This window comes from Falco punctatus (genome assembly GCF_963210335.1).
Source record: "Falco punctatus genome assembly, chromosome: 3".
Classification (NCBI taxonomy): Eukaryota; Metazoa; Chordata; class Aves; order Falconiformes; family Falconidae; genus Falco; species Falco punctatus.
The window spans coordinates 104,720,522-104,733,081 of NC_137582.1; the positions used below are offsets into that span (position 1 = coordinate 104,720,522).

Sequence of the window (12,560 nt, forward strand, 5' to 3'; positions counted from 1 at the left end):
CTTCTCCTCTCCTGAGTTTCCCCCTGTGCCAGCATGTTAATTACTTAGGACCTGATTTCCTTGTTTCTGTCACAGGGGCTGCATAGCAATAGCCAGTCAATAACTCAATCAGTATGAGTAATATTTAAGTACTGCATCTTGGCGCTGTTATTGTTTCCCACTTGGTAAAGGTTTATGGCATTTCATTTCATAGAAGCTTTCCTGCTGCCAAAGCCTCAAGCCAGCCTTTTACTTTAGCTGTATCAATTCTCCTGGGTCAGCCCTGCTTATATTGTGTTTTTAATTGAACATTCTTTTCCTGTCTCACTTTTGCAAATTCAGCCTTGATTTTCTTCCAGTCTTGCAAGGAAGGAAAAGAATGAATATGGTATTGGCTGACCCAGGAATAGCACTTGTGAGAGGGACTCACCATCAGCAGAACCAGCTCCCTGGCCAGGAGAGGAACGAAGTGGAAGGCCTTGATGAAAACAAGTCGGAGAGATGTGAGGGAGACTTTGTCTCCTCTGGCCCAGACAGAGGCAGACTCATGCCAAGGCCTCTGCCCTCAGGTCCCAGGGTGCTGGAGTTACATTTGCTTTTGTTACAGCGACCTGTCCTGTCTGGCCGCAGCAGGCAAGCAGCACACTTTCCTTCTGATCCCCAACCCAGGACCACCACTGGGATCGGTTTCATTTTGGAGCATCTCCTTTGGCTTTGGCAGTGTGTCGCCACACTAGTGGGAGGTGAGGGGAGAGGGATGCTGCTTCCAGACCCCGCAGTCTTCTTGTTCTTTCCTGCTGGTGCAGCTGGAGTGGACCAGACCGCCCAAGCTGGGAGAAAAGCACAGCTCAGGAGGAAAGATTGGCTTGGCTTCAAACTGGTTCTGACTGGAATGGTGCTCTGGCTTGAGGTGAAGCAGGTCTTTTAAAAGCAGGAAACAGTGATGTGAGAGGATTTCTAAGGCCTGAGACTTGTGAGTCTGTTTCCGTGCAGGGGCTAGCACCAGCAAGCCTGATTTGGCCATGCTTGCTACAATAAGTGTAAGTAAATTAAGAATAGTGCCTTGCCAGGGAGAAGCGGATGGGTTATGCCAGCCTTTCTCAGACTGAGGTCAGCCCTGCTATTGCTTCCCTTGTAGCTATCAACATCCATGAGGGAGACATCTCCCACTTGCTGTAGAGATATCCGGGGCACTAATCGTTTCCAAAAGTGGATTTGACCAACTGAATTATAAAGCCAGAATCGAGTAGGTTGCTTGCAACAAATCCTGCTTGACTAGACCATAAGTAAGCCCTGGGCAAACCTCTGGTCCCAGGCCTGAGCTTTGATTTGAATTTCTAAACCAAGAGCAACAAGACTAATTAGCTTCCCTTACCTCCCCCCACCCCCCCACCCCCCCAAAAGCCTCTGGACATAAAACTTCTGGCCCTGGTCCATTTCCGCACTATTTGGGCATGTTTTGCTTTAGTTTTACCTTATTGACAATCCAGTAAATAAGACAGGGTCAGCCCCAATTCCGACAGCTCTGCAACACAGCTTCTTATTTCTAATGCTCTTTACAGCTCTGGCAGGGGACAAGAAGAGCCAGGAGCCCTCCTTTCACGGGGGCACAACTCGGGCAGCTTCAGTCAGCTTCTCCAGCCCCAACCACACCAGGTCTTGAAAATTTTATTCACTGAAAGGGTGGTCAAGCATTGGAACAGGCTGCCCAGGGAGGTGGTGCAATCGCCATCCCTGGAGGTGTTTAAAAAATGTGTAGATGCAGTGCTTGGGGACATGGTTCAGTGGTGGGCTTGGCAGTGCTGGGTTAACGGTTGGACTTGATAACCTCAAAGGTCTTTTTCATCCTAAATGATTCCGTGGTTCTGTGTTTACCAGGGCCTCTTTCCTGCCCACATCTCCATCCTCACCATCTTCCAGCAGGGCCAAGCCATTGCTGGCAGAGGCTGCTGGCTTCCCTGTAGTGCCGGTGCAGTGTCCCCCTGCCTGCTGGGGACCCAGCCACTGCTTGGCCCCCCGGGGTGTCAATGCACGCACTGTCCGGATGGCCTCCAGTTTGGGCAGCCGATAGCATGGGTGCATTGATGCAGCCAGGACATGAGGAGCTGCTCAGTTTTAAGATCCTCACAGAGAGCTGTTCACCCTTGTAAGTGGCCTGGCTTCTCAGTGAGGATTATGTGTCTGAACAAGCCCTCAGCTCGGGAGCAGCTGTTTTCCAGCTATTGCCTAACAAAGAAAACTTATATGACTACAGGGAAAGAACAGGACTTGGTTTTTCTGCACCAGCCATCTGATCTGAGAGCAGTGCAGCTGGAGAACAACACTGCCTCAGCCCACTGAGGGGCTGAGTTGCTCCTTAGGTCGGTCACTCACACCCTGCCACAAGCCTGGGCCAGGACCTGCAGCTCTGCACCACCCCGCGCCGCAGGAGATGACAGTGGCCACGGAGGAGGGACCCATGCGTGTGAACGTGAAGTGCCTTCTGCTTTGGTATCCTGTGCATTTGTCTCCCTGCCTGCCTTACCTGACTGCAAACGTTGCCAGGTTTTTCCCCCGACCTGAACGTTGCACCAGTCTGCCAGGAGCTGCCTCTGCTGTTAAAGAGCTAAAAGCCCAGCCTGCCTGGGGCTGCAAGATTTGGTTTGTTATGGTGGGGTCATTTCTTTCCCCTTGCACAGGCTTCATCCTTTCCTCTTCCTTTCTGCTTTTTTAACGAAACCAATTTCCCAAATGAAGTGCAATGGAGAGCAGACAGTCTGCAAGTGCCTGAGTCAGATGAGCCTAATGGATGAGGCAGCAATTCACTGAAGCACTTTGTTTAATTGAAAGGCTCTGCCTATTGCTGCCAAAGGGAGTCAGAATGTGGTTCCCCTGACAGGCCCTAAGTAGATGACACAATATATGGAGGCTCAGTCCCCAGCCCTGCTGCGTTTGGCTCCTTGACTCGCCTCCTGCTCCCTGCAGCAAGCTAAGTCGCCTTGGCAGCGAGGTGGTACCTTGCTTGGGGTCTTTTACTGCAGTGGTCCCACGGCCATGCATCCACCAGACAGGCTGTTACTCTGCCAGGCAGAGGGAGCTGCCTGCTTCCCCCCGCCCCAGGTGCAGCAGCTCCTGCAGCTGGAAGAGGCTTGCACCCTGCCGTGAAAAGGCTCTCCCCGCTGTGTGCTCTCCTCGCCTCAGACCGGGTTAGCAAAGAAAGTTGGAGGGGAAGGCATCTTTCTGGTTGGTGCTGTGCCTCAGACTTCCTTTATCATTTGGGGCCAGTCACTTAGTGCTGCCAACGCTTCCTAGACCAATAAGAGTACATATGACTGTGCAGTAGCTGCTTCATGGAGCAGTTGTGAAGATAAAGGTGTTAAGGGGAGCTCAGCTCTCAGGTACCGCAGCGTTGTGGGAGCAGCCATTGCTTTGGTCAGGCTGAATGCAGGGGTCTGCTGAAGCCCAGCCGGTGAGGTGTGTGGGGCAGCTGGTCGCTGTGGGTGCTGGGGAGAGGCATGAGCTCTGCTGGGAGTGCTGTGTCCATCACTCCTGCTCCAACCTGGCACATCGCATGATGCTGACTCTCCCTTTTTGCTTGGGTGTGTGCAGCTAGTTTTTTGGTTGTCACTTCTCAACACCAGGCCTTTTATTTGGATTCAGCTCTTAGCAGTGCATCCAGCAGACAGGTTTGGGGAAAGGAGACTTCTGTAGAGTCCATTAGGTGCCAGCTGGGGAGGGTTACTTGGAGGGCAGGCTGCCTTCCTCCATCCCCTTTGACCGCGTTGCTGGGTGCAGCCAGACCTTCAGCTGGCAATGGCTTGGCAATGCACCCCAGACACAGCTGGGCTTTGCTGGAGGACTCAAAGCCTGGGCTGCTACAGTAATGAGGAGGGACTCCTACCATGAGCCTGCTCATCCCCTGGCCAGGAGGCAGACAGCAGCCTCAGCTCCCGGGTCTCCTGCTCCCTCTTCCTGTGCGACCTGAATTAAGACAGGAGATGTTAAACTGGGCATGGGTTCCTACAGCACAGGGCCTGCCCCAGCATGCTCAGCCCATGACCTGCAGAAACAAATAAATATTTGATGGAGAAGGATGTCAAGTGATGTTCAGGATCTTGCCCGATACAAAAGCCTAGTGCACCACAGGCAGAAGCAGGACACCCTTGCTGCCAATTGCCTGCAGCGATGCGAGGAGCTGCTTGGCAGCTCTGCCTTGGGTGCTCCACTGCCTGCCCTGCCTGCCCTGCCCACACCAGCCTGATGAGCCATCAAGGCTCACATAAAACTGTGGCATCTCCTTCACCCTTGCTTGATCAGGAAAAGGTAAGACAAAGAAGGGCAGTGACCTGCACTGCACCCAGGGCTGGGTGGCCTTGCTCTGCCTCAGCAGCATCCCTTCACTTAGCTGTGGCAGAGCAGGCAGCAAGAGGTTAACTCAGCCTGCGTCCCTGCTCCCTGTGTGCACAGAATAATGAATGCAGAGGAGAGCATTTGGGAGATTCAACTGAGGCAGGATCTCTCAGTGCTGGCTTCTTTCAGCTTGGCACCCAGAGGATGAAATATTTCCTGGTCATTCTATGTGTGCGTGCTAAGAAATTGATTTGCAGATAGAAGAAGAAATCTTTTAGAAGCTGATAGTTTCAATGTCTTTTTCTCTTTTTTTTCCCCCTTTTTTTTTTCTTTCTTTCTTCTTTTCTTTTCCCTGTGCTAATGGCAACAGCAGCAGCTGCATTAACTGGTTTGGATAAAATTCAACACAAAAGCCTCTATCTCCCTGAGAGTCTGGCCCAATAAATCCTGCCTTTAACTATGAAATGGGTTTAGGCGAGTGTGAAACCACAAGCTGGGAGGACTGGGTCCCTCCCTGCCAGCCTGTGGGCATTCCAGCCTGGCAGCATCACTGGGCACTACACAGACCTTTTGTGAGAGGAGCCCAGTGGAGGGGAGCCGGGCAGCAGCTCCGGCCGCCAGCAGCTTTGAAGGGGTTGCCAAGGGCCCTCTAACAGAGTGCTAAAACCTTGGCTCCTCACTCCTTGAAAAAGGGGGGAAAGGGAAAAGCCTGATCCCCGCATGCCCTGAATCTTAATGCCTTCCCTTTCAGCTCGAGCCCGGCTTCCCAGCACCCTCAATGTTTCCCATTAGAGGAGGGCTCCTGAAAGCTGGGTGCCTTTGTGGCATCTGCCAGTTCCACCACCAGCGCTGGGGATGCTGGCCCAAGCCTGCAGCAGGGCACACGGGACGGCCGCTGCTGCCGCCCACCTCTCCTGCAGCCCTCGGCGCCCAGGATCGGTGGGAACCAGGGCTGCCCTGTCTGCGGGAGCTTCTGATTTTAAGGAGCTTGTTGCAGAAGGAAAATGGAATATTTCTCTCGGATGAGATTTTGCGGAAGAACAAGGCTGGGTTATTAGCAGTGTGTATCGTGTGTGTTTCTTGCAATAAAGGTTGAGCCAAATTTGACAAGGAGAGAGCTCTGATCTTGAAGAGAGTAACATCCTTCCAGCTGCCTTCACATGGAGTGGCCATCTGGGGGAAACCAGCTAGGAGATCTAAACCTAAATAGCTGCCCTGGCTCCTGGGGACACACTGTGGCAGCCCAGGGACCCCCACAGTGGGAGGTGGGCAAGATGAGAGCAGTGACTGGGTCCACCCAGTTTCAGCTGTGCAAAAACCCCAGTGTCCCTTACACAAGAATATGTGTCTCTGGTGTGAAAAAATGACCTGGTCTTTAAACCAGGAAAGGCTCTTTGTGTTTCACTCAGAATATTCTCCAGCCCCCCGTTGCTGTACCCGTAACTCCCGTGTCAAAGCCTCCCCCACAGCTCCTGCCAGCACTGCCCCAGGCATCATACTGGTGCCGTGGGACAGCCAGTGTCCATGAGCCTGGCACGGGGCCAGGTGCTGTCTCTGCATCGCCACCTGAGCGTTGGAGAGCTGAAATTTTTGCTTTATGGTAATGAAAAAAATGCTTTGGTTGCACTTTCTCTCCAGCTAATCCAATTTGTCTCCTTACTGCTTTCAAATGCCTTTTAAAGATTCCTAGCAATGTATTATAGAAATCCATTTGCTGAGATGCAGCGAAGAGGGGCTTTTTTATTTTACAGTTATTAGCGAGTGACAAGGTAAGTAACTCGGGGAAGATTGATCACCTAACTAAGCATTTTTACTTTCTCAATTAATCCTAGCATGATTGTAATAAATCCAGGAGTGGGAGTAATTAGATGTGAACGGACCTCACTTCCTTTTGCTGCTGCATGTCAGAGGTAATGGATAGAGACATCTTTCTCTTGGAAGTGGCCTAGGGAGACGTCCAGTTAGATGGGATTTCTGGAAAGAAAGATAGATGTCAGGGGCCAGCGTTCACTTTTTCCTCAATGGAGAACAGATTTATGCTATCAATCCACATTAAGAAGACTTCATGGCTACATAGAAATCTAGCAAGAGTAATTCAATTAGCCCCATGCACTTTTTAAGATGGCATTTGATAATGGAGGATCACTTGCCCTGAAGTTCACACTGAATTTTCTTTTTGCATCTTTCCTTTTTCTTCTTTCTTTTTTTTTTTTTTTTTTTTTTTAATTAAAAAAGTCATTGTGGTTCACTGGATGCTTTTGCCTCCAAGCTGAGAGGTTGCTAGGTTAAGTCCTAAAACATGCTGGAGGTTCACGGCCACCGAAACCACAGCAAAATGGCACCTGTATTTGTGTGCGTGCCCTGTGCTGATGCTTGGTCCCCCTTGCAATGCTAAACCAAGCGTATTTTTGTGAGCTTGAAGCCTGCCCCTTGTACGGAGCAAGGGCCCAGGCTTGCTGCTGACTCAGAGGGAAAAGTACCCATCTGCATGAGATCCCGGGGCTGGTTCCAGCATGAGGGAAGAGTACAGCCAGTGCCACAGCCAGCACACCTCCTCCCCAGTCCTGTGTGCAGACACAGCCCATGCCACCGAGCCAGCCCCGACCTGGGTGGAGGGTCCTGGCCCCTCTCTCTGCCTCTGCCAAAGCCTTTTGGGTCTGGGGTCCTGGGAACTGACTGCTGCTCTGATCTGCTGTATGTGGGAACAAACCCGGCTCCCTGCATGGCTGCAGCCCTTCATCTCATTGCCATCGTAAACCAGGGTGCGGGTGTTGGATATGTCCAGGCTGAATTCCTCGTAACCTGTTATTGTACCACAGTGCTCATAATACTCAGTGGTTTGGATTTTTATATTCTGTCACCTTCAGTTGTGTGAATATGTGCAAATCTCAGCATAGTTTCCTGGTTTTAAAGTTGAAGGTTTAGGATCATGCTGTTGAGAAAAGCTTGGATCCTGGTAGCTCCTCAGTCTTGGGGCAGAAGTGACAAACCCAGAAGACTAGCTCTGAATTTTTAACTCAACACTAAGGCTGCCACCCTGATCCTGGGGAAGAAGAGACTGACTTCTTGAATTCATCTCTTGAGTCTTACTTACAGCGTGTGACAGATCCCCATTTGTTCCTCGCTTTCCCCTTGTAACTAAAGGGAAAGGGCTGTGCAGGTTGCTGCCACGCGCCTGTGCTGCAGCCAGTGCTGGCCACTGATCCGGGTGGCTCATGTTCCCTGTGCTGTCTAGGGACAGCAGCTCTCTGTGACTCCCCTTGTGATGCCATGGTGCCCATCGCAGCAAGGCGAACCTGCTGGGGGCTGCTGCAGGATGAAGCCCCTCTTGTGTGGGTCCTCTGACAGGGAGCTGCTCCCCAGCCCTCAGCCCCGCTCCCACCAAGATCTCATTAATAGATTTACTTATTTGAAAATCATTATACAGGCAGACAGCCTCATAGATGTAGGATCCCAGGGGCAACTTGTTAGCAGCTGCTCTGTAGCTACATCAAGAGATTTTCTGACAGTACACAAAAGCCATTTGACAATGTCAGAAACCACCAAGAGGGATTAACTTGAAAGAGAAAAGGCAGGGGGGGAAACCCACATTAAAACATGTCTTGGAGCTTATCAGAGATGGAGAGGCTTGGAGAAGAAAAACCAGCCAGTGGGGGTGTAGAGGCAACCAGTGAAGAAACCAGGGGCCAGCTCAAGCAGGAATGGGGACACTCTTTCTCACCCCTGGGGAACAATTTCTGATTAGTGCTGGGGTTCTATTTTGCTTTGCCAGGGTATTTGCACAGGTCTTTTATTTTCTTTGAAGGCTTGGCCTAAAATCTTGTGCGTCTCCTGCTACGATGTGTGCGCCACACTGGTGCGAATGAGGGGCCACACTCTCGACTCCTGGCTGTTCTCACAGGAGAGCAGATGGAGGGGTTTACCCTGCGGTTACTGACACTGCAGCTGCTGCGACTTTTGGATACCTAACCTGATATACCTTAAAGGATCTGCTCTCAGCAAGCACTGAGCACCTGCCCACTGACACCAGCCCCCCCTCCCACCCCCCAAGGGAAGCAGACAGAGAATGAAGGTATGACACTTGTGATAGCCTTGGCTGAGAGCTGTGATAACAAAGATTCTGAAAGGGAAGTGCTCCGGGGTCAAACGACAGAGAGATGCTGGCATGAAACTGCTGAGTGCAGCAGGAGTGTCCGTACAGTCATTCTAAGGAGGCAATAACTCGCAATAAACGAGAGACCTTTACAGAGTTACTGAGCCCAGCCTAAAAGAAGCTCATTTGCCTGTGCCATGAGTTGTTAAAATTGGGAAAATCTTCAAAGGACATGAAAAAAAATTACAGTTCTGTGGAAAATGTGACAGCTGCTACCGCTGGAGGGAAAAGCCCTGATCAGGCAAAGCCTTACCCAGGCAGTTAACTTCAGATGTGTAAGAAATGCTGCGGACATCACTGAAGCTTGCTGGGGGCTGGGAGTTAAACAGGTGTCTAAAGGTCAGCGTTGCTCAGCCGTCCAGCGCTAGCAGTGGTCTCTCAACACCAGAGCGGTTTATGAAACCGCTGGAACTACCTGATTGGAACTATCACAGTGGTCTCTGCTCCTCTTCTCCCTTTACTCTCCTCCTGTCCTCCTCTTGCCTCTTCTGTCCTCTCCTCCTCTCTCCTTCCCCTTCTCCTTCTCCTTCCCCTTCCCCTTCCCTTTCCCCTTTTCCTTCTCCTTCCCCTTCCCTTTCCCTTTTTCCTTCTCCTTCCCTTTCCCCTTCTCCTTCCCCTTCTCCTTCTCCTTCTCCTTCTCCTTCTCCTTCTCCTTCCCCTTCTCCTTCTCCTTCTCCTTCTCCTTCTCCTTCTCCTTCTCCTTCTCCTCCTTCTCCTTCTCCTTCTCCTTCTCCTTCTCCTTCTCCTTCTCCTTCTCCTTCTCCTCTCCCTCAAAATTTTAGGCCCCTCCTGCAAGCAAATCTTGGAAATGCCATCCAAGCACATGCAGAGGTGACAGAAAGCAAATGCTGCCTAAGTCCTTGCCAGTTTTCCAAGCTCTCTTGATTTTTCAGAGTTACTGACTGAGCTACTTCACTTGTAAGCTTAGTTCATGGAAGCCTTTGCGAGCCCCACGTTTACAATAGCTGTCTTGTAAAGAGCCCACACAAACCCCGGTGATTTATGTATTTTTGTCAGTTACAGAGTTTATTTATTTTGCGCACTGATTTACCAAAGAGTTTGTTTCAGTTTTCCCACAGTTTTCTTGGCCGGTTTCTCCTCTTGTCAGCGTGAGGCTTCAACACAGCGGTGGTGGAGCAGAGCGATGCCGTGCGGGAATGTGCTGCTCCGTGCTGCTTCCCAGCACACATCATCCCGAAAAGGGTGCTCAGAGTGACTTGCTTGCCTTTCGGTGCTGTGCTTTGAAAAAGCCAGCTGCCTCCTCCCTGCGAACTTTACTAAACCTGCCCATGGAAAAGAGAGCTGAGACCCTGGGAGGCTTGTGTGGCACCTCCACCAGAAAGCCTACAAGACTGAGTAAGCCCACTCAAAGAACTGGCTGTATAGGGGCAAAAACATCAGAAAAGCCTGTGAAATCCATTTTTCTCTTCACAGCTTTGAAAGCAGCTGGTGGGGTGGGGCTAGGAGGAGAGAACTAACAAACAGAAAATAGTACAAACACAGCGTAAATAATTCTTCTCCTCTCCTCTTTGCGAAGTGTGGGAGCAGAATGTTACAGCTGGTTTCTTCCACCTCAAACTGAGGTTGTTTCTGTGATTTACAGTTGAGCAGCACTCGAGGAATACAATAAAAATTAATAATTAAAATAGCAAAAATAATCTGCCAGGCACTGAAATATTTTTAGCTGATTGCTTGAGTTTATAATAGCAGCAATGTAATAATGGAGTCCTTTGTGCTAAACCTCCACTGCGTAACAGTGATGACTGCAGAGCCTGGACTCTGCCTTGCTCTTGGCTTGTGATGGAGTCTTCCCGCTGCAGCTGAGTGCTGCTCCCTTGCCCCCATCCAGTAACCACACATTTCGGTGAAGTTTTTCAGTTGACACAGGCAGAAAACCCGACATTGTGTGTCCTGCTTTGGGTCCCTTTGCCCTGCAGCACCTTCCCAGAGAGCACAGGGACCCATGTCTTCCCTGTGGTGTCTAGAGGAGGGTACAGAAGCTTGGCAGGTTTTGAAGAGTTAAGCCCTGCCGGATGAAGCCAGGTTTTCTGCAGACCTCAGTATGCTCTGGGCCACTTTCTCCTGAAAATTGTGTCTCGAAGGTCCTCACTGGGGTGGTTAAATACCACATGCTTTTGAACAGGCAGCCTTCCTTTGGTGTTGGACTGGGAACTCAGTTTTAGGGGACAGAAATCAAAGCTTTGAGCAGAAGAGGACAGGGAAGACGGTGCGGGGTTTACAAGAACAGCCCCAGTGTTGAGACCAAAGTCACTGCGGAAATGCCAAGTGCATGGTTTAAAGCTGAACATGTACAGTATGCTTTACCTGTAAAACCCACAGCAGTTGTGATATCTCCAGACAGATTTATGCGATCTCTGGTATGCATCCTCTTCAGGGTAAAGGTAGGCTTGGACAGCATTTTGAACACTCAGTAAGATTAATTTATTCCTATTTTGTAGTTAATTTCTGTTTATGTTCCAAAGGAGAGAAAAAAGATTGGCACATACACAATTGCAGAGGCAAACAGCGCAAGCAGCACTGCTGAGAACTTTGAGGACGAACAGGATGGATGGTCATCTGCAAACCCTTACAATGCAGGATGCTGCCGTGTATTAAAACTTTCTCATCGGAGAACGACACAGGGGCAGGACAATGTCCTCTACTGGCATCGTGGCACCGGTGTGGTTCCACTTCACCCTGTGATCTGTAACTCACCCGCTTGGCCCTGGGTCACAAACATGACTTGTTTAGGGCCATCAAGTAAAACAGCCTTGTAAAATGCCTCTGGGGGATGGCTAATTTATGGAGAGGAGAAACAATATCCCTCCCCTGGTGCCACTTAACTTTTCATTTTATATTTGCAGTAATTGCACACGACATCTGGAAAAATTGACGTCCAGTCCCTGGAGAAAGCTGGGGCAAGAGGTCAGAGCGCTCCAGGGGAAGGCGCAGGCCATGCCCCGGGAGGGTGGCTTTGCCCTGGTTCGGGCAAGGCATGGGCAGCCCCCGTGCCATCTCCCCCTGGTAGCTGGGGGGACGGTGAGGGACCAGGCGCGGGTGCCTGGGGACAGAGGACTCGTGGGCTGCCCAGCCCTCAGTTTCCCCATCGGGAGAAGGGGGGCAGCGCTGGCAGCAGCCCCCCCGCGATGCCACGGCTGAGCTGGGGGCGGCAGGGGGGGGAAGCGCGGGGGTCCCGACCCCTCCTGCAGCCGCACGACACGGCCGCCCTGCGCACCCCCGCGGGTGCGGGCTGCGGAGTGGGGGACCCTGGGCTCCGGGGGCTCCGGGCCGCGGCCGGGGGCGGGCAGGGCGCCAGGTGCCGCGGGGGCGGGGGCGGCTGGCGGGGCCGGCAGCCGCTCGGCAGCGGCCCTACACCTTTAAAAGTCTCCTCACGTTGGCGCGCTGATTATCCATTAACCTGATGCGAGCTCCCTTTCCTGGGGGTGGCGTCCTCGGCAGCTCTGCAATAAGAGCCGGCAGCAGGGCTGGCTGCCTCCCTCCCTCCTTCCTCTACCCCCTCCCTCCTCTCCCCCCCTGCCCCCGCTCCCTCCTTATCAGCAATTCAGATTGCATGCAAATCTACGGGCTTTCTTACAGGGGCTAAGGCGGAGGACCGAGCGCTTCTCGCCGGCCGCCGCTTCGGGGAGAGCTATCTCCTCCTCCTCCTCCTCCTCCTCCTCCTCCTCTTGGGATTTTCTTCCTTCTCCCCTCCCCTGCTCTCCCCTCCCTCTTTCCCTCCCTCCCTCTCTTTCTTTCCTTCTTTTCACCTCCCCGAACAAAAGTAGTCCTTCTCTCCGCGCCAGCGCTGCCTGCGAGCGGGGGTCGCTTTGTCTGCCCGCGCCGTCGGGGTGCCCCGGGGCCGGGAGCGGCCGGGCGGGCCATGGGGGGGCGAGCGGCGGGCGGCCGGGCGCTGCTGGCGCTGCTGGCGCTGCTGGCGCTGGGCGGCGGCGGGGCGACGTGCCCCGAGCGGGAGCTGGAGCGGCGGGAGGAGGAGGCCAACGTGGTGCTGACGGGCACGGTGGAGGAGATCATGAACGTGGACCCCGTGCACCACACCTACTCCTGCAAGGTAAGGGGCGGGGGGGGGCCGGGGGGAAAC

At 52.4% G+C, this 12,560-nt stretch overlaps 1 protein-coding gene across 2 annotated transcripts in view; it reads left to right on the top strand.

Annotated features, from left to right (window-relative positions):
- Nucleotides 1–499: 499 nt before the first annotated feature.
- The window catches only part of AGRN (agrin), a 139,596-nt gene continuing 127,535 nt past the window's right edge, over nucleotides 500–12,560 (top strand). The window contains exon 1 of one of the 2 annotated variants that reach the window (XM_080380029.1): nucleotides 500–12,530. In XM_080380029.1, the coding sequence (XP_080236155.1) occupies nucleotides 12,342–12,530 (189 nt within the window). In that variant the 5' untranslated portion in view covers nucleotides 500–12,341. The remainder of the gene's footprint in view (nucleotides 12,531–12,560) is intronic. The other variant, XM_080380030.1, reaches the window with a different exon arrangement.